At 38.7% G+C, this 25,308-nt stretch overlaps 5 protein-coding genes across 6 annotated transcripts; 4 read left to right on the forward strand and 1 right to left on the reverse strand.

The window, feature by feature from the left end:
• The first annotated feature begins 1,074 nt into the window (after nucleotides 1–1,074).
• LOC111330874 (beta-1,3-galactosyltransferase 6) lies at nucleotides 1,075–4,488 on the forward strand. Its single transcript, XM_022935849.2, has 3 exons — nucleotides 1,075–1,142; nucleotides 2,820–3,277; nucleotides 3,511–4,488. The coding sequence occupies exons 2-3, from the start codon at nucleotides 2,864–2,866 to the stop codon at nucleotides 4,282–4,284; spliced, it is 1,188 nt and encodes a 395-aa protein (XP_022791584.2). The 5' UTR covers nucleotides 1,075–1,142; nucleotides 2,820–2,863; the 3' UTR covers nucleotides 4,285–4,488.
• Nucleotides 4,489–5,666: 1,178 nt separating this feature from the next.
• Nucleotides 5,667–11,262, forward strand: LOC111330924 (zinc finger protein 330). Of its 2 annotated transcripts, none has more exons than XM_022935921.2 (9): nucleotides 5,667–5,890; nucleotides 5,986–6,005; nucleotides 6,307–6,377; nucleotides 6,488–6,567; nucleotides 6,982–7,108; nucleotides 8,109–8,213; nucleotides 9,061–9,107; nucleotides 9,729–9,846; nucleotides 9,939–11,262. In XM_022935921.2, the coding sequence occupies exons 1-9, from the start codon at nucleotides 5,774–5,776 to the stop codon at nucleotides 10,235–10,237; spliced, it is 984 nt and encodes a 327-aa protein (XP_022791656.1). In that variant the 5' UTR covers nucleotides 5,667–5,773; the 3' UTR covers nucleotides 10,238–11,262. The 2 variants fall into 2 exon arrangements, with proteins under 2 accessions (XP_022791656.1, XP_088600905.1); XM_088744779.1 differs by having other exon boundaries at nucleotides 6,982–7,093.
• A 136-nt stretch (nucleotides 11,263–11,398) lies between these two features.
• LOC111330923 (putative G protein-coupled receptor No9) lies at nucleotides 11,399–14,885 on the forward strand. Its single transcript, XM_022935920.2, has 2 exons — nucleotides 11,399–12,086; nucleotides 13,045–14,885. The coding sequence occupies exons 1-2, from the start codon at nucleotides 11,760–11,762 to the stop codon at nucleotides 14,158–14,160; spliced, it is 1,443 nt and encodes a 480-aa protein (XP_022791655.2). The 5' UTR covers nucleotides 11,399–11,759; the 3' UTR covers nucleotides 14,161–14,885.
• A 141-nt stretch (nucleotides 14,886–15,026) lies between these two features.
• LOC111330902 (uncharacterized) lies at nucleotides 15,027–21,420 on the forward strand. Its single transcript, XM_022935886.2, has 2 exons — nucleotides 15,027–16,750; nucleotides 18,130–21,420. The coding sequence occupies exons 1-2, from the start codon at nucleotides 16,475–16,477 to the stop codon at nucleotides 19,819–19,821; spliced, it is 1,968 nt and encodes a 655-aa protein (XP_022791621.2). The 5' UTR covers nucleotides 15,027–16,474; the 3' UTR covers nucleotides 19,822–21,420.
• On the reverse strand, nucleotides 19,906–25,237 carry LOC111330932 (sperm-associated microtubule inner protein 10). The gene is made up of 4 exons (XM_022935933.2): nucleotides 25,079–25,237; nucleotides 24,180–24,273; nucleotides 23,295–23,358; nucleotides 19,906–21,694 (listed from the first exon to the last, which is right to left on the reverse strand). The coding sequence occupies exons 1-4, from the start codon at nucleotides 25,102–25,104 to the stop codon at nucleotides 21,558–21,560; spliced, it is 321 nt and encodes a 106-aa protein (XP_022791668.2). The 5' UTR covers nucleotides 25,105–25,237; the 3' UTR covers nucleotides 19,906–21,557.
• Between the last annotated feature and the right edge of the window lie 71 nt (nucleotides 25,238–25,308).

Consider the following 25,308-nt stretch of genomic DNA (forward strand, 5'->3'; position numbering starts at 1 on the left):
GAAGCCCCAGCCGCGCGTTAATTTCCCCTTTCCGTCCATTCTGTGTGAAGGTTCTCAATATTTCTCTGTAACACGAGCGGCGAAGCTCGAGCCTTTCGAGATAGCGAGAGATGTGAACGCGTTTGAGGTCCGCGAGGGCTCGCAGGAAAATGAACAAGACCCCTTCATAGACCTGTCGTCCGCTACCTGTGCAGCGGTGCTGATGGATCCTGATCGCTTGGTTTCTTCCTTCCAAACTTTTCTTGCGCCATAGTTTCTTCCATTATTGCAGTATGATCGTAGGAGGTTTCCTAAGTCACAAATATATGATGACGCACTTTTTGCCCCGTCCTCATTGGAACGCCTTTTTTCCACCAGGTTGTATCTCCTTCAATGCGAAAAGAACTGGTAACAGAGAGTTGGTGATTCACTCATATGGTTTTTTTGTTTACCTTAAAAATTCAAATATTGACAGAAAACGAAAATATAAATTTTGCTTCACGTGTACTTCGATGTAACTTTATTAATACTGCATTTTGATGACGGTGAGCGACATCTATTTTCTATGAAAACAGCGAGCGTCATTGCTGAGAAACCGAATTCGCGTAAGCAAAAATGCCGCAAGATGTTACTTTTTTCAATACTGCATTTTGGTGACGGTGAGCGATATATCTCCAAAACAGCGTGAGTCACTTAGTGCTAGGGAACCGAGTTCACACAGGCAAAAATACTGCAGGAAAACCAAGGGAACTGGATAGCTATCACGGTATGCGATATCTATGTGATGTAACTCCTGATAACAACTTAATTCGTTATGATTACGAATTAAGTTATTATCAGGAGATACATCACCTCCTTTCGAGTGTTTATCGTGAAGAAAACAACTTTCGTTGTCTCCCTAGAGAATTTGAACTCTTAAAAAATGACGATGTTGTTTCGTAGTTCGGTGAATACTTGTTCTTTTATCATTTTGAAGACTATTAAAATTCATACCTAACTTAATTACTATAATAATTTCAAGTAACTGTAAATCACAATTCAGTACAAGAGGATACAATTGAGACGACAATACTGCAATATATCCTTGCAGTGAACCAATTTGGGTGACAGTTGCACACGGAAAGCTAAGTTGAATAAAAACTTACTGCAAGATTCTGAGCTAGGTAAGCAGTATACATGTTTCATAACCTAGTGTATTCCCATCTTTATAATTTTTTCTCGCCTTACTATCGTATCGTTCTTTCTTGATATAGTTTTAAACGGTAGATAAGAATACACAGCCAGCAGTTTAGAATGACTAAGGATGTTACAGTGACATCATTTTCCGTTTGGAAAACTCTGTATATACTGCTGTCAAATAAAACTAAAAGTAATATTATAACTGTTGAGATGTGCTTCGAGTAGAATGCAAACTTGTAGTCTCAAAAGTAAATTTGAACTTATTTCTCAGCTAAAATTGATTCATGAAGCATACAAATGTGTTTCTATAATCCACAATAATACATCGTGCGTTTCATATGAAATAAACTTAAAAGTGATGAGATTTTCAAACACCAGCTTGGCCTTTTCACAATGATTTTCATAGATCTAGACGGTAACAACCTGATCAAAAATTTGAAGCATATTGGCAGATGTTGGTGACATTCTTATTAGCTGGGCCTTTTGTTTTTCTCGCCGGTTGTCGTTTTGAAGCAATACTTGGTTTATGCCAGAATTTCCATAATGTTTCTCAAGCCCTAACTTTGGATCAATGCTGTTCTTAAAGTTTTTGTAAGTTTTCTTTTTGCTTTATATGCTAAGTGTACTAATGTAGACATTTTCATCAGTCACATTATGCTAAAACAATAGAAATGATTGGCCTGAGTATTAAAAGACGTTTTATTTCTGAGGCAAAACTGATAGATACTGAGAGGGTTTAAAAATAACTTTTTTCGATATTGATCAAAAAGGGTTTTGGCATTCTGTAGGGTATACAGTCGCTTTAGCATGATATTTTTATAAAGGATAAGAGATAGATTAAATTGAGACACCAAATGTTCATTTCTTTAACTAAGGGCATTTGAGTTCCCTTTCAAACGCGGAAACATAACAGCAATGAAGACGAAATGCAAGTAAATTTTCGGCGTTATTAAGCATTACTTAAGGTGATACTGATTAAAAAAAGTAACCGACATCTTTCCTTAAAAGTAACGCCCAGCTGACTAAACGAAATATGTCTATGAAAAATGGCAACGGGAGGTAAGATGTACTCGACGACTCATGAAAGTGTCAGCTTGTGCTAAGAATCATTTAGAATGCATGATTCGTTACCTTTCCCCCTGAGGAAAAAAGTAAATATAATTATTAAAACCTGGATCATTGGATAATGCAATTCAAGACTTTTTATTGGCTCAGTCATTATGGTATATGAGCCAATATACCATAATCTACAAACATGGTAAGCGCACGTATCAGCTTAAAATTAAGAGGGAGCTAAAAATTTCATAAATTTAATAATTTAGGCTACGTGCCTCGTTGGCTATCTATCATCTCATATCCAACGCGCGCTCGTGGAATAATTGTTAACTAAAGAATGACGTTACAGTTCATAAACATGATGAAATCACTCTAACTGGCGAATAGAATATTGGTCTCTAAAATCCTCGATCATGATATCACGTCAAACATTTGAGAGCAATGTCCGTAATTCAACTTGGTGGAAACGCGTAAAGTTAATTCGGCTGAAGTTGTTTCCGTCGATGTGTGAACCTATCACCTCCCTCTTACACAGTAACATCAGGCCGAACGGCCAGATATCTGGTATCAGTACTGAAACATTTTCACTTTCCCCTTTATCTCAGCATTTGGAGTAAAAACATCAGTAGAAGATCGTCACGCGTTCGCCATGGGTTATGTGGAACAAAGAACGTCGTACCAGATATATCTGTTGCTTTTTATCTTAGTATTTGTATCTTTTATATTTTCGTTTATTTACATTCAATACTATCCTTTGATTGTGCCGATGAAAAAAGGAAGTCCATCATTTGTCACCAGACTAGAAGTAGATATTTCGCACGGAAGCAGAAGTACAGCCAGCATTGAACGTGCCACGCACTTCATGGTAAACGGGAAGGGTTCTCAGCGCAACATAGATGATCTGTCATATTCAGGAAAATCAGTTCCCCTAATGGACTTCAAAGACTTACGAGGGAGAAAAGAACGAGTGCTTTTGTTAGTTACTGTTGGCAGTGCACCACAAAGATTCGACAGAAGGCAGGCCATAAGAGATACATGGTGGAAATATTGCAATCAGAAAAAGGTGAGACGTTGAGAATACACACATACCTTTAATTAATGTTTCTGAATACGACGCCTGCCTTGCTAGTAAGCGTACGTATTATGCTTTAATGTTTCTTTGTAGCTTTAAGGCTTATGATCTTAATATAACCCTTTCAGTTGATCCTGTGAAACTAGAACGATATTCCATTCCTTATATAAAAGCATGCTAAGAGTACAGTCGCCTAATGCTGGTTGATGATTTCTATTGAACAGGTGAAATGCGTCTTCTTTACAGATGGCATCATAAAGAACCAAACTCTTCTTACCCTGCTACTCCAGGAAAAAAACAGCTACAAAGATTTGGAGCTACAACCGCTTCCAGCTGGTGTTCAATTTGGGCAGAGGTTTCTAAATTCCATCAAGTGGGCCACAGCCAAATTTGACTTTAATTATCTTCTCAAGCTGGATGACGACTATTTCATTTGTTTAAACAGACTTCTATTCGAACTTCCTTTGCGACCGAAGCGCAATCTCGTGTGGGGACATTTTCATTGTGAGGTTGAAATGACTTGGGCTGACGAAGCATTTGTGATATTCTCTGCCGACATGATCCGCAAATTCTTGGCGCAAGATAAGAACAAAATTCTCTGTCACCCATTTGCTGATCAACAGTATAGTATTTGGATGAAACATATGACTAAGCTTTATTTCCATGACACAAGGCTTCACCACGACCCACCAGCTTCCTTTATTCCAGAATTTCGAGAAATGAGAAACCTGTGTGACTGGTATATTGGAATACATGGTACCTATGTTGACGAGATGAGGAAGTTTGCGAAGGTTGCAAATGATGGTGCAAAAGAAATAGACACTATCCCTAAATTCTCAACCTTCTGCCCATTCAAAAACTTTGATCATCGAAGGTTTTCACGCAAGTATCATTTTCATCCTAAGCCTTGTATACGAAATCCTACTTGGAAGGGTTCCAAATTTACTGGCCGTGAAGATGAAAGCTCCCTACGTGAGAAAGATCAACAAGACGAATAGCCTCGATTACCGGGGTTTTACTTTTCAAAGCTTCAATTCTCAAGCACAGTTAAAGAAAAGATGACAATGTAAAAAGAAAAAAAACCCAAGTATTTTCCAAACTGTGAACCAATTCACAAGGGTAAATTGAAACCCTTATTCATAAGATGGTGTTAGGAAATGATATTTTGATTGAATTCAATTAAATTTTTAAAAATGTAAGAACTACGGTGGATAATTACCTTCGAAATCATGAATTATTAAACAGAAGTTTCTGTTCCCGTGCGCAGCGATAAATGGTCGCAGAGTAACAAATAGAGTAATTTGGATGTATCAACAAAGTTAAAATGGTAAATTGGCCACCGTAACGATTACAAAAGCTGACGTTTCGAGCATTAGCCCTTCGTCGGAGCAAGTTTATTCGCTCCGACGAAGGGCTAACGCTCGAAACGTCAGCTTTTGTAATCGTTACGGTGGCCAATTTACCATTTCAACTTTGTTGATACATCAAAATTATTTCGTTAACCCCACCGACGAAGCCCCAAACAGTTTCTTTAGAAACTATCAGCCTTTATTCATAACAAATAGAGTAGCCTCTGTAGTTAAATTGTGTTTGCGTATTTGTCCTCAGACATAATCCGTTCCTCGGAGCTCAACGGGCGGGGAGGGGGTGGGGGTACTTCGGTCAAAATTTTCTGCATTTGTGCTGCTTACCTCTTAGACCCCCTATTCCACGACAGAGCCCCGTCTTGGTCACATTTGGGCAAATGTAACTTTTGTCATCCCAACTTAGCCAGTTTCTGTTCATGCCTTACAAAGCCTTTAAGTAGTTCACTGAACTACTTTGAATTAGGGCCTAATTCAAATTGACGTATTTAATAAACTGAATGTAGAGCACTTAACTTTTCATCTATAGTAGAATAATCCTCGTAAATTTGAATCTTTCCATTTTTAAATCCCTACTTACCGGAATTTTTTTTACCTCAAGAATCCTGAAAATGCGCGATAACATTGTAGTAACCGTGTTGAAAATATAAATAAACATCACTTTCAAAGGGGTAAGTTTCTAAAGAAACTATGGCGCTGCTTTGGTCGGAGTAACAAGGTAATTTTGGTTTTATCAACCAGGTTTATAAAGTAAATTGGCCATCGTAAAGACTTACAAAGCTGACGTCTCGAGCGATTCTATCGACTCAGTCAATAAAACCAAAATCAAACATCATTATAGTCAATCCAGCCATGAAAATTCGATCCCATCCATCTTTGGGGACATGTAATCGTTCTTCTTGGAGCATACAAGTATCGTTGTATCTTATATACTTCTGTGACAACGTTCCTTTGTCCAGTTTCCCTGTGAGAGTCTTTATCCAGTATTCCTTCTCTTACTTTATGCGTTTAGCCCCAGACTCCTCTCAAATTTGTCGCCTGTTACAAATTTTTTCACACATTCGCGCACGTGAAACAGTCGAGTAACAATTCTTCGAAATTTGTAATTTTTCTTTGATGCAAGATGCCTAAGAAAAAGTCAGGGGCTCGAAAAAAAGCCGAAAAACAAAAGGAACGCCAGCGAGGAATAAGAGAAGGTCGTGATAGACCTATTACGGATTATTTCTGCAATGCGATAATGGTGGGTTTGTACCGTCCATATTGAGCTAGGTCCGAAATTGGTGATGATGCTAATAATTCGTTGTTCTTTTCCTTTTTTTATTAATGAATCAACAGGAATGTGACAAATGCAAAAGGTAAGGATGATAGCTCCTATTTCGCTTGGAATATTATGGAAAGAAACATGGCCGCCATGGTAAAGAAATATCGTAACAACAAAGTTTGGTTCTGTCCTGGTGTACCGGTTCACAAGGGAATTACCATTGGTCTTTCTTTGTTTAGGAGTCATGGTTAGCTGTTGTGTATTGTTCGGTCTTTTGTAACGGCTCTTGTGAACCGGTACACGAGGACAGAACCCAAAGTTTTGATACTGATTTACCTTCACATGCTCATGAACTGAACAAGTGTGAAATCTCTTTCTTCTATTATTTTTCATAGGCGACAAAAAAATCGAGCTTTCTGTTATTTCTGCTCATCAGTTCAGAAGTTACCTATCTGTGGAAACTGTGGTAAATTTAGCTTTATACTGTAGACAATTTATAATATGAGAGGAGTATTTATGCTGTCCATATAAAATAAACAAAGAAACTAAAGTTTATATCATTTTTCTGTGGTGTAGGAAAGACGAAATGTATGTCTAAAAGTGGAGACTGTGTTGTTAAACACGGAGCAACTTTCACAACTGGCTTTGGGATGGTGGTATGTGCTATATGTTTGATTGAGATGTTTTTAGTCGAAATACCAGCTCTTTTAGCCCTCTCTCTCCAATGGTCTCATTAATAATTCTCCTTACTGTCTGTAATATAAGTGTCATGATGTTACTTGAGAGAATTTGGTATTGGATCAACTAAAATCCCCTAATTTCTATTTGTCTCCATTTTAATCACTGATCTGCTTGATATTGTATTGATATTGTTGGGAGAAATTCTGTCTTGGTCACTCCTGGAAGTTAAAGTGTCAGAACACCAACAGTTGTGGATTTTTTTTTTTTTTTTTTTTAACTTTGATTACAAAATTTGCAGCGTGTAACTTTTTTGAGATATACTTTCAGGAAAAGAAAGGTGGGCTGCAGTATCTATTGTTGACATCATTTGTACTTCCTTCTGTTTGTAGGGAGCTATTTGTGATTTTTGTGAGGCTTTTATCTGTCACAGCAAAAAATGTTTAACCACTCACGCTTGTGACTGTGCTGTAAGAGATGGTGAATGCATTGAATGTCAACGAGGTGTGTGGGATCATGGTATGTACTACATCGCAAAAAGTCAACTTATCAGAATTATAACTTCTTACTAAGTAATAATAATAATAATAATAATAATAATAATAATAACTTGTATTTATATAAGCTCATATCTTGAACTCATGGTGCTTTACAACACTGTGCGGGGGACTTTACCAGACTGCTGAGCAGTTTACAATCAAATGAAGGCGAATATAACACATGCCCCCTTCCCCCAATTCCCAGTACCAGGCCAGACCACATCACAGTAATCTCGTGAAGTGGGTTCTTGTCCCCTGCCTAACCAAATTAACTAATAAATAGATGCAGGAGATGGGACCTCCATTTATTTGTCCCTATCTGAGAAGACTAGAATATCTAACCATTTCTTGATCGATGTTATAGAAAGGTAGCATATTCTTCTCAATTATTTTAAGACCCTGAGTGTTGGTCGGGCTGGGGCTTGAACCTTTGACCTCCTGCACAACAGTCTGGCGCTTAACTAATTGAGCTAACCGGGAGGCGGTTAGCTCAATTGGTTAACTAAGCCTGAGGATTTTACTGGGAAATATTGGCTTGAGGCCGTGGCAGTACGGGCCAAGCACAACAAGCTCCATACAAAAATGACAGAGTTCAAACAGCATCTCTTGCATCACAAATATTAAGTGAAAAACTTCAAATCTCTTTACTTGTCTGCAAGGGTTGCGGGAAATCTTGAGGCCTTTCTGAAATGAAAGAAAACTTTGTGGGTCCTGTGTGTTATGCCCCACACTGGTTTATAAATTCATGAACCACACTTCTCTTTCTGTAAATTTACCCATCCCATGTTTATTAAAAGTATTTGTTTATATCTTTTTTTATATTTTAAAGTGCATAGAGGCTTGCAATAAGGGCTTTTTAAATTGTGAATTTATACGTTGCATATAAACCCTTTTGCCAGACTTTTAGAAGAGTTCTTGCTCCTCTTGGTTTTCCTTAACTGGAACAGCATCAAATCTTCAACCACATTCTTTATTTCCAGGTGGACGTGTTTTTGTGTGTTCATATTGTGCATCATATTTGTGTGAAGATGATCAATTTGAGCATCAAGCCAAATGCCAAGTGCTTGAGTCTGAGACATTAAAATGTAAGTTTTTTGATGAGCTGACAAAATTAAAGGATTCATAAGGGAAAAAACAGTTGCACTCTCACCCTATTAAATCTGAAGTTATTTTGAAAAGGATTATGTTATTGAATATTATTATTGAAAAGGATTATATGAAAAAGGATTATACAGAGGGCAAAGGAAATGAACTAAATCTGGATCAAATGACCCTAAATGAGCCCAGAAAATACATACGAGAAAAAGAGACCAGTAAGTGAGGTTAGTTTCTTTTTATTCAAAACTAGCTTGGGAATTTAAGGTTGGGAGCGTGCCATTTATTCCTGTAAAAAACCTTGTATTTCACCCACTGCACAATGTTAACATTCAGTACCTACCTACCTACCTACCTACCTACCTACCTACCTACCTACCTACATACATAGTTGACCACTCCCCATGGGGGCTTTTCAGGGCCAATTCCCACCCCAGGGGAGGACATCCATCACAGCAATCTCGTGCGAGGGAAGTTAACGTCTCCTACCCCTAATGCTGCAGGAGACGGGACCTTCATTTATTCGTCCCTATCCTAGAAGACTAGAGTATCTAACCATTTCTTGATCGAAAGGCAGCATATTCTTCTCACTTATTTTAAGACCTTGAGTGTTGGTCCGGCCGGGGCTCGAACCCTCAACCTACCGCACAACAGTCCCACGCTCTATCCATTGAGCTAACTGGGAGGCATTGCATATTTAAGAAGGCTAAGTGATTTTTTGAGCTTGGGCTACCTGTGTATGCCTGGTATATAAAGGGTTGTTAGAGAGAGAAATCAGTTGGATTGTAAAGTAGAATCCAGGTAATCTAGCTTTGTGTTTTATTTTACATTCACCAGGTGGTTCCTGTAACAGATTAGGTCAATACTCATGCCTCAAGTGCAAGGTAAATTTTTTTCTATCAAATGCACATTTGTTTTTTTTGGTGGAAAAATTTTGATTGTGATTTTTCCACACACAGTATACCTAGCTGCCATACCAGCTTTTTTTAATTTTTTTTATCAAATTGTTGATAAATATAACTGTTTAAACAGTGTGTTAAACAAAGTTCATTCAATATTTCTTTTCACCGACCTGGTTTGTTACCAAGAGCCTCTGGCCTTGTGGCTCAGTAATTTTTAGATTTAATTGTCAGTCCTATGCAGCTTGGTGAGTTAGAATCTTCGTATAGAACTCAAACAAATTAGCTGCAATACATAGGACCTACTGACCCCCTCCCTCTGTGAATTAGTTTTGGACACCACTTGCGACTTATGTTACTACTGACAGTAACTAAACCGTGTCACAGCGTTCCGCGACCAACCAACACAGAAAAATTATCCATGAACAGTAATGTAATTACGGTGTTACCTCATTTTTCGCGATTCACTCACCTGTGTCTTTGAGGATATAGCCCTTTTCCCCCACCCCCTCCTCCGGTCCATCACTGCTAGCGAAGTGGGACCCCCCTGGTCCAAAGTCGGCCCCAGGCCAGAGTGAAAGCTTTCAAATATAAAAATTCGTACAGGCATGTTACTGCGAAGATCATGTCAGAAGAAAAGGAGTAAAGTACACGAGAGGACAGCCCCTACCTTGTCCAAAATGTGGATACCAGACCAAAGAGACCAAAGATCTAAGCATGTCCAGTAAGTCAACATTTTCAATTCAAAAGTCTTTGGCGTTTTCATAGGGTTGTACGTTCATTGTTACAGATCATCTCTCTTACTTTTAATTTCAGCCCGTAATTACGCTTATTCTCGTCAACGAAATGATGTGGACGACGATGATGACGACTACGGGTCCAGCGGTTTTAGTTACGGCTCAAGTGGGTTCAGTTACGGGTCAGGCGGTTATGCTTACGGGACATCCCGTCACGCAGATGATGAAGACGATGATGAAGATGATAGTAATGAGGATGATGACGACGAGGAGGAAGAGGAAGAAGAAGAGGAAGAAATTGATGATGATGACGATGGCAAAGAAGACAAACAGGACAGAAGTGACCTGGAGGACGAGTTATCTGAACTAAAAGTTTAATTGTCTTGACCAAACTCAAAGGTTTTCTTGGAATTGGACAACTTACTAATATCCGCAGAAACTGGAATAAATGCAAAGATTATTTTATTATTTTAGAAGAATAAAATAATGTATTAAGTAACAGAGAAGAGTCGATAGAATTTTGTCTCAGGTTTAAAAATGAACCGAAATTGTAGTGCTGGTCCTGACGTATCTAAACATCGTAGAGACTAATAATTTTGTAGAAATAGTGCCTTGACTTAGAAATTGTGCGAATTAGTGTTTCTTTCGCGTGCAAAATCTTTGATGACGGGAGGCCAAAAAGCTGGCGCGTGACCTCTCATAATTAGTGATGTATTATTCAGAACCGAAAAAGGCAAAGTAACACCGCTTGAGTAAACAGCTTTACTTCCGCACAATATTTCTCTCTAGAATTGCTGTTTCAGGTGCCGACAGTGTTTAAATAGAAAGTTAATACTCAAGAGGAAGAAAAGTGTGAAAGTCGATTGTTAATGAAAAATCTGACATGGTGATGATATTCTTTCGATTGTATTTTAACAGGGGTTCAAATAAGTAATTTTTCTTTCTTTTAACTTTTTCTTTTGAAAATAGTCCAATAGTGTTATAGCAATTTTCAAACAGGATACTAGTGATTAGCAAATTATGCGGCGGAAAACTGGATTTGTATCCTTATCCTTGTAGTAGCTATATTTTGTTCGTCTTGCAACAGATGTTTACATTTTACAACGCTTTTATGTTCCCTTCAAAACATTTAGACCGTCAGTTCCCAAAGTAAGGCAGTGTGTTTGATTGTTAGCTCTGTGTGCCTCTGCTTTGATACGTGCCAAAATTTTAAATCAGTTTTTGTGTTGAAAATAAATAATCGATTTCAGACAAATAACAACGAAAAGCAAGTTTGTTGGCTTTTAGACACATCATTGTCATTGTTAGTTTTGATTTATTAACAATTTTACAAAAAAAATTTTTTGGCAACAGAATTTTATTGTTGACATAAAGCGCACAAATAAATCTAAACTGTGCTCTGACCTGTCTGGATTGGCACTTCCGAAAATACACCTTGTCAGTGGTCTGAAAAAGTTAAATGAATTGGTGAGTTGTGAAATCATCCAAAGTTTCAATTCTTGTATTTCTTTGTGTTGGTGTAGTCGTGTTGTCTTAGTTTCCTACATTGAATTTGTGTGACACTTTGACAGGCGGCGACAAAAGAAACCCAGACTGAATGACTGCAAGTTGTTAAGAAACTAAACAGGGGTACAGATGTCACAAAGTCAACAGTGGAAGGTTAACACATGCACGGGTTACCACAGATTTGATTAACGCAAATAATGGACGGAGGAAAACCTTAATCACTTACCTTTTCCGTCCAGTTTTGTTTTGTGCTTTTCAATTAGTGGTGTCGTTTAAAAACAGGTTCATTCGTAGTAACCGAGGGGATGTGTTATAACGTTACACCACTTGACTCGCTTATAGATGTCACAGGGATTGCTCAATACGGTACTACAAATTTAATTTTGAACACGGCATGGACTGCAACAAAGCTAATCACAGCAGATATTTTCAACTTGCAACCTCCACGCATAACAACAGCACCTCAGCCCCTGGACTCGGGTCACAAGCTCGTCTTCTCGAGGGTTTTGGTTTATCACTTGTTCTCTTGGTCTCGCTGGTGTTAAATCTCTCCGTTTGTGCGATCATCTGCCGAACAAAATCACTACGCGAGAAGCCGACTAATACATTTGTGGCAAACCTGTGTACCGCTAATCTGCTTCTGACCGCCTGTGTGATTCCATTTAGCTTGGTGACCATTATCGAAGATGAACATGCATCTTATTCAAAACTTTTTTGCCAGGTAGGACGATGATTATTATGAAATCATTTTGAATTTGAAAAATTCTCAATGTAATGGTTTTCACGAGGCATTGTAGTTCCATTTCGAGACAATTTTGATATTTAACAAGGTTACCATATGTGTAATCGGTAATCAGTACAATCAACTATGCCTTTCTGCAAATTGCTACAAGGTTTTTTTTAATAAGTTACATTTAGCAACAGTTTTTTCTTCTCTTCCCCACGGTGTTAAGTGGTAAATGATGGGCTGTCATTGTAATCTGGAGATTCTGCTCACATTTAAACGATGAGTTATTTTTGAACAAGTAAAGATGTATCTTACAGTCTGCACTGCACACAAACAAACAAATAAACTCCGCAACTTTGGCGAGACTTCGAAAACAGTGACAATGCGTATTAAAGAGGACCATGTATAATACGGGGCTGGTATTGGGGACATTTGGAGATATATTAGCTGGCAACTTTACCACTCTTGTCTCTCTACACACACTATCTTCGTGACTGTTTTCCAGCGGGAATTCTACATCAATTCTGATAGAACAATATTCCTTCTTTCATAATCAATTTAGCTCTTGTTAATGGAATTAAATAATCCTGAATATGCTTATATTTATGCCGTACATCTAAAATAAAATTGCCTTTACCCTCTACACCATATTCTCCGCACTGTTCTCTATACATTTCCTAAGGTACTTACAAGGAGAATCTGTTTAACCATCAAGAGCTTTGGTGATCATTTTCTTTATTCTCATAACCTTTGCAGTTGGTTCAAGAGTGATTCTGTAAGGAAAAATTAGAAGCCGGTCATTCTCGGGGTGGCGGGGAGGGTGGGGGGGAGGGTGGGGTAGGGTGGGGTCAAAGGGCTCAGGCAACCGTGTATACGAAAAGACTGATTAATAAAGTCAATTTTCTTTACTGTGTATGATTTAGCTTGTAATAGATACTTCCTCTATTTTCAGGCAAATGGTTTCATAAGTGTTGTGTCGAGTGTTGCCATTGTTATGACTCTTTGTTGTATAAGTCTCGACCGCTACATTGCAGTTACCAGGCCAACACGTTACAAGATCATTGTCACGGTCAAACGTGCTTGGTATACTTTGTTAGTGGTTTGGGGACAAGGACTCCTGTACGCCACGTTTCCCATATTTGGTTGGTCCAGGTACGAGTATCATCCGGGGACTTTACACTGTTCACCGGCATGGACATCAGAATGTTCCCTGTACATCTATCTGGCAGTTGTAGGATTTGGAATTCCAATGACTGTGATGGTGTTCACTTACATACGTATTTTCTTCGTCATGCGTAGACACGCGCGCAAGGTTTCCACTATCAAGCGGACGCGACCAAAAGTTAAAAACAATAATTGCAAACTGATTTCAATGAAAGAAAGAGGGAGTGTAAAGCCACACTCTACGCAAAATTCATCTCACGAGGACAAGTCCTCGACTACGGCCGACAAGCTTTACTCTTCAGCTGCAAATGAGCAAATGTTATGTAGCTCAACGGCAAACCTTTCAGAGTTAAACTGCCGTGCTAAGCAATTTGAACTGAATACGAAAACTGACGCAGCTAGCGGTTTTTATTTGCAAAAAGGAGAAAAAGTGTCCTTCGCCACCGAACTGCCATTAGTTAACACTTGTGAGCCCGGAGCGCAGTCAAACAGCAGCAAAGAGCCGTCAGATGTCCAGCGGAGCACACGTGGTATGATGCGCATTGGAGAAACGCTCAGGAAATTCTGGCCGCGAAAACGCAGGCGCAATCAACGACCGCTATCCAGAGAATTGAAAGTTGCAAAGACTGGTGTGCTGCTGTTATTTATTTTTATTATCTTGTGGTTACCTTACATGGTCGTGCATATCTGTTCTTCTGGAGTAAAAGCACCACCGACTGTGTTTCGATTGACAATGTGGCTTGTGTTTATGAACGGGGTTTTGAATCCCATAGCTTATGCGTTGGGTAACTCTACGGTGAAAATGAAGTTTCGTCAGATGTTCTCTACAGTGTTTTCGTGGTGCTGCAAGTGTAGGTGGACTGAAGGACAGCGAGAGATTTCTCGCATGTCAGCAAGAGTCTGAATATTCTCCACGTACAAATATATTTGTTGTGACAAAAGCTTATTTCCACCCCCCCTCCCCCCACTCCCCAGCTACGACCTGTTCAGGAATTCTGACTGCAACACTACGTCGTTTACTTGACTTAAATGTACTTCCAACCGAAGGAGTCTTTCAAGAAATCTCTTTGTAGCTGATTGGGTCCCAGATGTTTAGCTAAGCTCACATGAAACATGAAGAACATGAAGTACAGTCCTTAATGAACGAATTACGGTGTCCAGGCAATTGGAACAAGACATGACCTTGATATACTGTGTTCAGATGCAGTATTTAATAGCTTTTAGCCACAAAAACATTACTGTATTCCTGCAGTGACTTAAAATGGCAATTAAATAATTTGACACACATATATGATACATTTAGCCAAAATTTGTACTCATAGTCTGTAACGACGTGGAGGCACCAATTACAATTGAAAATATAAATGTAAAGCATTTGGACGTAATTACGGTGACCTATATCTCCTTTCTGTGCTCTGTCAAAACAAAAAATTCACCTTGAACTTGACTGAAATTGTCATGTAAATCAAACCGCTTTCTCTCAAATCTACAATGAACGTTTAAAGTTCTAGAAATTCCGCTTACGTCATGTCTTTTAGAGAGGATAAAAAAAATATCATGTTCACATTAAGATACAGTGATACGTTTAAGAGGAATAAAGATCCGTCGTAGTTGAAACGTGCAAAGTCAGCGGCATTGTTTGATTGTTCCGTTTTGATTTACCTCACCTCCTTTTGTGTTTTATGAAACATTGTTATCTTTGTATCATTCTAATAGATAATTTTACAAATTTAATTGACTCAAAATTCAGTTATCACTCGATTTCCATATGATCACTCAGTTATCCATACTCTTTGTCTCTACACCTCACGCGATATTCTTTTATCAGTGACGCAGGCATAGTACCTAAGGTCTTTAAACATGTTTGCAGCAACATGTTGCCACAACAGTTCAGAAGAGTATTTTCATTTCTGTCAAAATGCACATAAATTATTCAAACCTAGCTCTGAGAAAACTATTTTATTTGCTGATTCAGCCGATATTTCGACCGAAAAGGGTCGACGAAGTAATCCGCATTTCACCGTCTACTCTGAATTCCGAATGGTTATAGCTCAATATTCAGCATGGAAGCCTGACATTGTGCCTCTTCCTTTTGATCACAGTCCAGTCACTCAAGATCTTTTTGACAACCCTGCCACATCTACATTTGTCCATCTTTCCATCCGCATAACAAGGAAGTCGAAATTGTGTCTTACCGACATCTTTCCTTTATGCACCTAACCATTTACTTTTCTTTGACGTAAATGAGGATTTATATATCTTTGACCGACAATATTTTTAGAATGAATAGATGCAAAAAACGTCTATTGAATTAATGTACGATTTCCAAAAGGCGGTTATTTTTGATTGTTTTGAGGAAGAAATATCAAAAACTCGTCTATATAAAACACGATTCGTCATAAACTTCCTCCTCGGCAAAGACACTCGCCGGCAGAGTGCACAGAAGTAATCATGTGATCTCTAATCCGCTTTTTTACTACCGGCCGGGCAAGCTAGCGGCTTAATTTTATATTAGTGATACAAACAGTACTGAACAAGCTTTTGTGTAGGAAAAGGCGGATCTTATTCCTATATTTTTTAAAGCGTTTTTTCACCTTCTTTGATTAGTAGGGAATGAATGTTACTGACTTCAACTCATTGCTTAAATTCATTACAATTTCAAAATGTTAGCGCTTTTGTTTCTTTTAAAGAATAAAAGCAATTTCTAGTTTTACCAGTCTGAGAAACATTCCAAAAATAATCCTCATATATCTATGTGTAAATTAGTTTCATGTTATTGGCCCAGTAATGCAGTTTTCTCCTGTGCTGCGAAATGAGTATGTAAACTTTTCACCGCTGTGTTATAAGCATCCTCGACGATTTCTGCCAGCGGCTAATTAGCGACTGAAATATTCCGATTAGTGATAGTGATATCCTGAAGATTGTACACATTTGGCATAGAGAGTGTTTCTTAATGACAAGTTTTTATTATCAGTAGCCAATCTTTAGCGTTCTTTTGAAAATTGTTACAACAATGTCGATTGATCGATGAAGGATTCCTGCCGGAAACCTTCAAGTCATAAAACGATTTCTTTCGTTTAGCTGCAGGAAATATGCTTTCAAGTGCTTGTTCAAAAAAAAAAACCGTCAATATTCAACAGTTTTCTGCGCCAAAACGAGAATACGACGTTTACATTTGATTTCGGACGACAAACTTCGTTTGCTGCACTCGCCGCCAAATGGCGGAGCTTAATAAGGAAGATGACCTCGTTACTTCGCCTATTTTACACTTCGTTCAAGAAGTCATACTCGTACTGGTCATAACCGCAGCCATCGTACTTAACTTTTCCGTCGTTTATGTTATTTGCAGAAACAAACATCTCAGGAAGATCACCACTAATATATTCATTTTAAACCTGGTCGTGTCTAACGCTTTAATGGCGATATTTGTGATGCCACTGAGCTTGGCAACGTTTATAAGATTGGGTTGGACCATTGATTCATCGCTTTGTAAGGTGAGAGAAAAGATTTTTTAAAATTTTTTAGTCAGTTTTTCACCGTTTCTTCTGTCACAGAATATGAAATAATGGAATTCCCAGTCGGAAAAAAAGGAGCACGTTTTCGGCATTATTTTAATAGTTTGCCTAACTGGGAAAACTTTGTTAATGTACCAGCCAGGCCGGGCCAGCTTCAAAGCGTTCTTTTCTACCAATGTCAGTTTCGATGAGATGGACACGGGAAAATCGCTTCAGCAGTATTTTCGAAAATTATTCACATTCTTTTGTTAGGGACCTGTACGATGACGAAAAGGATTCTTCTGCTTTGTTTTACTTTCTCATTTACTTTAGTCTGTAGTTTGTATTTTATACCCAACAAGGAATTAGCCAACCGTGAAAAATCCATAATAAAAGCTAGTGAAGTAAGCCATGGATGGTCTTCCCGACTGTAGAAATCAATGAGTGCTAAAACTTTTCACCACCTTAAAATTATTTCACTAACATGCAAATTGAAAAGAGGTTTTTTTTTTTTTTTTTTTTTTTTTTTTTTTTACTGAGATTAGCCATACAGATTTTGACGTCAAAGAAAAAAGAACTAATCCAGTAGGACATCTGTGGATTAGATAATGGTCATTTTAGTCATAGTGAAATAGAGAACTCGTTTGTATATCGTTCGATGTTCGTGACGCGAGTATATCTTTAGAAGGTGAGCCAACAAAGAGCAAAAATAGTCGTTTTTATTAAACGGAAATTTGAGCGCCTAATGGTGTGAAGCCGGAATTTACCTTATTCAAAAGCGGCGCTTTCGAATTCCGTGTTTTTCATTGTTGTGAGATAAAACACTTCAGGACATATCAGTTGAAAGGAAATGGCTTTATCTTACTGATTGCTGATAACTTGAAATCGTTTTTAAAAACTCCCAGTGGAGGCGAGTGCTGCTTGATCTCATGTCCTGCGCATGGCCAGCGGTTAATATTCATATCGGGAGCAAAGAGGAAGTAAAAGATTCTCATCATAACATTTCCTTAACGAAAACGAGATTACATATTTTTGTAGCCAAACTGATGGTTTCGAAGACCCTGATTGTTTCGTGGTAACATAAAACGAGACAAATGCTAAATTTTGTATGGAAAAAAGTGTGCCACTGTCCAGTCTATTTATTGAAGAGCTCCAGCGCGTAAGCGGAGCTCCATGTCTAAAGTATCCAACAAACTGAGGAAATTCGGTTGTCACACTGACGACATACGTTGGTCAATACGCAAAGGGTCTTTTGCGCGAACAACTAGCTGCATTATGTAAAATTCAAATGAAGTGAAGGGCGTAGAAAAATAACAAAAACGCTGTTAGGCCGCAGCTTGATCAAAACATCATTTCAATTATTTCCTTGTTAATTACAGATGAATGGAATTTCCAGCACCATGTTATGCTTTGCATCCATCTCGACTCTATGCTGTATCAGTGCTGATCGATACTTAGCAGTGGTCAGACCAATGCGCTACAAGCATGTACTGACCCCTAAGAAAGCGTTGTACATGCTCACGCTGGTGTGGCTAGGGTCTATATCTCTCGCTTGTTTGCCTTTGATCACGAACTACGAGTTTCACCCTGGAACAAACCACTGCTCCCCTGCATGGCACCGTAGCTGTGAATTATACGGATTTATGACTGTTTTAGCCCTCGGAATACCTCTAGTAACTCTTCTTTCCACTTATGGCATGATATATTCGTCAGTGCGTAAGCATACTAAAAGAGTTTCTCATTGGAAGGTTTCAACAAGTGCCACAAGCGGGTATTGGGACAGCACGTGCGTACGAGAAGCTGAAATCACAGGACACGAAATAGACTCGTTCCTCACTAATTCAGCGCTTGATGAAGAACAGAACGTAACAGAACGTAATTTCAGTAGATTCAAAGAGTCTGTTGATCAGAATGATTCGGAAAAGTCCATTGCACGTTTCAGGGCTTTTGGATGCAAGGAAGAATCTTTCAAGTCAGACGTTCCAGACAGACTGCGAGACGAAAAGTTTCGATCGTATTCTGCGGGATGCCAGCACGCTGGAATGGACGAGAATCCTCTTCCTTTATTGTTACGAATGAAGTTAGCTGCGCGACCGCGATCATGCTCTGTCAGCGTGAAGTTTTCTGTCAGTGAGCTCGTACCCGGAACAGTTTCACCTTTTTTCAGCCGGCGTGGCCTGGTAGGAGAACAATTGCACAGATCACTAAGCCTAGGTAACTACTGCACACCGAAGGATAAAAAGTTTATTTCGTCAGAGCCAAAGTCGCGCAGCACTGTAGAATTGAACCAGACCACTGATTCAATCAGGGAAGAAAAGCCTTCTCATTCAATTAGTTTTACAGTAACCAACGCTTCTACTCCCGCGGCGAGCCCCGACTTAAAAATTCCAGTCCCGTTTTCTTTGAACAGAGTGATTTTGCCAGATCAGAGGTTTTCCGGAAACCACCATGAAACGTCACAGTGTTCAGATGAGTCGAGACAAGCATGGAATTCAAAAACCAGTTCTAACCAACTTCAGTTATCGCCAACTCCAATCCCTATTTATGATAAACCTGTTACTCCGCATAACCCTGATCGTGGTAGGAAAGAAAATTTACCAGAACTGATCCCTCAGCCGAAATCTCGTTCGCGATCTCTCAGTTTTGGAACGTTGCATGACGCGTCTGACAAGAAACCAACGTTGCTTAAAGCACCTACCGCGCAGAAAATAAGCTCGCCCTTATTACGACTTCGCGCGATTTCCAAATTTAAAAGCAAACTTCGTGTTAGCGTCGTACCGCGCGAGTACAAGGTGGCTAAAATCGGGTTCATTCTCGTGATGGTTTTTTTCTTATCTTGGGGTCCGTACATGATGGTGCATAATTGTCAGCCCTCTTACAAAACCCCTCTGTGGGTGTACCGAATAGCCATGTGGTTGGTGTACTTGTCATGTGTTTTGAATCCTATCGTTTATGCATTATCAAGTAAACATATCAGAACAGCTTTCAGCAACCACATGAGGTGCGGTAAAAGACTAAATGCTCGTATATCAGTGCGTCGTGCGCGACGAAGAGCGGCAACGATAGCTTGAATAACAGCTTTGTTCGTAGAGAACAAATAAATGTAGGAGTGGATCTTTAAAATGCGCAATCCGTAGTTATGGTTCCTTGTGACATTCAACTGAAAAATTTTTATTGTTACATCCTTGACTTGTGGTGCTATAAATATTCAAAGAGGCTCCTACAATAAATTGTTGAAATAGTAGGTATCTAGAGGAAAGAATTAACTCCTTGAACAGTGCTGTATGGTGTTGGTGACTGCCCAAATTGACATACGACCCAGCATTAAAAATTCAATGTAAATCTATTCTGCTCAAGTCCAAGTTTACCCTCAGCATCAAGAGAAAAGTGAGTGGTGACAAAATCACTATATTTACAGTGCAATGGTATCTATGAAATGTAATCTTCATTTAAACACGATCAATTCATCAGCCCATAAAAAATACATATCACATACGCTAAGATATTTAAAATTTAAACTACACACTATAACACTAAAGCTGTTTTCCGTGAATGCCGAGCGTTAGACTTAAAGAATGTCATTGATCTTATGTGTAAATACCCCTAGAGACTCTGTGTTCCTCATATCGCGTGGTAGACTGTTCAATAATGTGGCGCCATTGCATTGTAGCTAAAGTTTTTTCTGTAATAATTAGTGCGCGGCAATGGAACATTGAGCTTATTTTCAGAGTCCCTTAGGTCATAACATAGTTAACTATGGGTCATAAGCAGAGTCACACCACGTAAACTTTGAATACAGATACCCTGGAGCTAGCCCGTGCAGACATCTAAACATCATGGTGGCTTTATGGATTTCCTGCTGGCGTGCAAGATTTTTCCACCCTAAAAACTCGAGTAGCTCATTTGCATCAGCATCATAGTTAGAGAATGTCATCACACGGGCTGCTCTATTCTGCAATTTCTGCAGTTTGTCTCGTAGCGTTTTCCCACAGCTACCCCAAACAATGTCACAGTAACCAAAGTGAGGTTCTACTATAGCTTGGTAGATGAGATGTAAGGTTGATGCTGGGATCAGGTGCCTAATTCGCTTTAGGGCCCCGATACCCTCTCATTGTGTTGTTTGTATTAAAATTTTGGAGATGACGAGTTTTAACACTCACAGAAAACTCACTGAAAGTGCCCATCATGAGATGGAAAAATGCCATTTGTGTTCCCACTTGATTCCGCCTTTACTCATGCCAAATTGCACCAAGCACATGATTGCACCCCAGTTTCAAAACTAATAATACCATTTTTGAAACAAAAGATATTGTGCAGTATTATAGCTGGCGAGCTGGCTCTAATTATTTGTGCAGCAGGACATTTATTTCTCCACCAGTGGGAAGATTTGAGACAAGTCACCTGGGGCAGGGAGAGTTAAGCTTGGGGTCTGGTATTAACAATGAGCACTTGACTCCTTGCTGACCTCTTGCTGGAGAGCATTGCTCAAAGCCTCATAATTTCAAAGAAATGCTGGTGCTGAAGGGCTAATAATGAGGGACAAACACTACTGCTAACCCTCTCAATATAACTGAATTCAGTAACAGAAAACATTTGAAATGAGAAATATTTGCTAAAAAAAAAAAATCACACCTATGATGTATTTTAGTCAAAAATGAAAAGAAAAATGAGTGAGTAAAATGAAAACATTGTTTCATCTCATGGATACTTTAAAAACTGCTGCATCTTTGTATCATGTAGAATGATCACAACACGTAAAGTGAAGACACATCTCTATAAAGCATCCACTTGACAAACTATGAATATATCAAGTTTTCCTAAACATCAAGCTGCTCTGGTAGCGAGAAAGAGGGGAATGGAACCAAGGTCTTAGTAACCGCTCACGTGGTACTTTGATTGATTTACTGTTGACCATCTTTTGAGGTTCCACATTATTCAAACGCTCTGAGGAAAAAAAAAAAAGATACAAGATCAGTTCTGATCATTGGGGTTCTCATCAATAAATTAAGTTGCAAGAAAATGTTGCAAGATGGAATTTAATCCTTCAAAGTGTAAGATCATGTGTTTTACAACCAAGAGAGATCCACCAAAGCGAGAATACGTATTCTGTGGACAAATCCTAGAAGAAGTGGAATCTCACCCTTATCTGGGGGTAATGCTCGATAACAAAATGAGGTGGTCACCACACATTGAAACTATCACATCTAGGGCAAATAAGGTCCTGGGACTTATCAAACGAAACCTGTGGAATTGTCCAAAGTCAGTGAAAGAAACCGTGTATATGACACTTGTGAGGCCAAAACTCCAGTATGCCTGTAGCGCATGGGACCCACATTACCAGAAAGATAGAGCCGCTCTAGAAAGGGTACAGCGGAAAGCAGCCCGCTTTGTCACTGGAAATTACGATCGAACAACGAGCGTGACGGAAATGCTGCAAGACCTACATTGGGACACACTTGAAACAATGAGAAGACATGCAAGGCTCTCCACTATGTACAAGATGTGCCACGGCCTCCTAGATGGGGATTGGGGGGATTATTTGATAACAAACAAAGGAAGGAGAACCCGAGGAAGCCATGATTTTAAATTTATTGTACCGAAAGGACATAAAGACATTTTTAGATTTTCTTTTTTTCCCAGGACAATAACTGAATGGAACAAACTCCCAAAAGAAACTGTCTCCAGCCAATCCCTCCGTATTTTTAAAAGCAAACTAACTTAAATTTATTTATCGGTAGTTTTAAATAGTTTTTAATAATTTTCAATAGTTTTTAATAGTGTTGTATATTTAGTATAGCTTCACTTATTATTATCTTAGAGTTGGCGTGATGTCCTAAACAATTTTGCCAAAATAACGATATTTAGATTTAGATTTAGAAGAAAACAGTGAAAAAATAAGGGAAAGGATCATGTGGTAGGTAACAGCTCCATATCTGAATACAAAAATAGTTCAGGTAAAATTTAGCCAGAGAATTCTCTGTAGTGGGGTGATGATTATCTGATATTCATTGCCTAATGAACCCCCTGTCTTCATAATCCCTTTAACCCTCTACAACCTAATATCAGTATGTATATTCTCCTTACTGTCCTCTACACACTTTGCAAGATGCACACAAGAAGAATTTGTTCAACAATTGGAAGCTACTTTAGTTGCCCATCATTTCCTCTATTCTTGTGACCTTTATATTTTATTAAGAGATCATAGTTTAGGGAGGTATTAAATGCTAATCACTCTCAGAGGTAAAATGACTGCAATTAAGCATCAGTTACTTAGCAAACAACAACATCTTCCTTAAGACTCGTCTTACTTTGGACATGATACAACATCTATCACACATTTTCACTGAAGTCTTACATCCTAACATATAGTAAGGAAATAATATCCCCTCAGTAGCTAGTTTTTGAACAAGAATCGTTAGTGTCAGAAAGATAACAGAAAGCATCAATTAATCTGTCAGAAAGAGGACTAAGTGAGAAACAATTAATAGTAACATTTAATCATGGTAAGCTATAGGGTATGAGGTTTTAAAAAGATATAATCCACCTCTATGAACCAAATAAATGCTTTTGTCATGAGGACCACATGGATAATTTGACAGCTTACAATTCTGAAAAAAGAAAATGCACTTGTTATTAATAGAACTGGGGGAAGCTATGCTACCCTTACATTATTTTGTAGTTTGAAAAAAATTGTCATATTTTTTGGAATTTTTGAGTAAGGGAGGTGCTGTGGCCCCATGGATGTTGTGCTGGACTCTGGGCTGAGATTGGTCAGTGTGTTGTGTTCTTAGGCAGGACACATTACTCTCACTGTGCCTCTCTCTACCCAGGAGTGTTGATGGCCACAAGTGAATTCTCAGGAAAACCTGATGAAATGCTGGGAGGGAGGGAGGGTGGTGGTGACCTTGTGATGAACTAACATCCCATCCAGGGGAGAGTAGTGACACTCCTAGTTGTTTTATGATTGAGGAAACTGGAATAAACTCCAGCTGGATGGGCCACTTAGCTCAAATAAAGGCTGTACTTAATATGAGTTACAGCCAGCACCTTGAGGAATCTTACAAAAAAAACTGTTGAAATGTGGAAACACAAATTCATTATCAATGGGTCAACAGTCAGTTCAATTTGCTATGTTTCAGCAAAGTATTTGGAGTGGTAGCAAAAAATTTGCTGCCTTTTCAATTCATGTAAAAAGCAGTCTGCAGGGATTGCTTCAAACTTAATGATATCTCATGCATACCATAATATTTTAGCATTGTTTAGGAAAAGAAAAACTTGTGTTATACAGTTGCCATATTCTGCACACTCAAGTGTCTAGAAAACCTCTACTTTTGGAAGTTAGCTACCATGGAACAACTACTGCAACAACTACTGATACTAGTTGTACAACTACTGCAATAAGATATACTTTACTCAAAAAGTTACTTACTTCCAGAATAAGAGTTCTGTTCTCCATATCCTGTGTCCATTGTGGAATGTACCTCTGTGGAATTTGAGGATGATAACGAGACCACACAGGTATGCTGAGTTCAATCGAAAAGAAAAATAGCTTTTAGTTTTTCATCCATCTTTGGAAAGTGGCCATGCTCCTATTTTTCACATGAAACTCACATGAAGACTTTCCTTCAGGAGAGGCCCTCTTGATCATATGCTGAATTGACTCAACTTAACACTATGCTCATTCCATAGGGTACATTACATTGGTACGAGTAATTTGGCAGAAAGATTTCAGTTTCTCACATAATCAGCTTTAGAAATCTTCATTTAAAGAGAGTAAAAACATTTTTCTTCACCTAGATTATCGATTCAATTCAGACAAATTTATTTTCTGGATTTGCCTGGTTAAAATTTCCGACATATTTGAGCTGTGTTTAAGTCAATTTAGCACTGTCTCAAGCCTCTCTGATCTCTTATATAGTCCGGAACTTATGCACTTAATGATATAAAATTTAAAAGCCCCTTTTAGATTGGACTGAGTTTATCCTGTAATCAAGTTTAATGTCTTTGCGTGGGGCATGGTTGCCCATATTGCCCGAGCCAGAGGCCAATTTACAATTTCAACTGAGTTGATACAACTAAATTACCTTGTTACCCCACCAACGCAGCACCACAGTTTCTTTTAGAAACTAACCCCCTTTTAGAAATTGTGCAGGCTAAAACTATTTCAAGGGTTAATATGAGATTTCTGTGCGAAATACCCCTGAAAACTGGCAGCTTAAGATTCCTTTTTGTTCGTTGCCTAGTGAAATTATTCTTGTAAACAAACGGCGAATGCTGGACAACTTACAGAAACTAAGCAAATCGAACGTGACGAACTTGTTGTTTTACCTGTGAGTTTGACTTCCGGTTGCCATCAGCTTATAGTGGTTCACTCGTCTTTATGCGAAAACTTTAGAACGATTCTAAAACTGATCACTTGAGCATAAAAGAGTTCATCGAAGGAAGCTATTTGTAACAATAACATTGCTGCGAGACCGAGCTGTAGGGGTACTGGGTATCACTCTCAGCCCCATTCCTTCTCTACAAATCAGAAAAAAAAAAAAAAGTAGGCCCTAGAA

Source organism: Stylophora pistillata, chromosome 14, assembly GCF_964205215.1.
Source record: "Stylophora pistillata chromosome 14, jaStyPist1.2, whole genome shotgun sequence".
Classification (NCBI taxonomy): Eukaryota; Metazoa; Cnidaria; class Anthozoa; order Scleractinia; family Pocilloporidae; genus Stylophora; species Stylophora pistillata.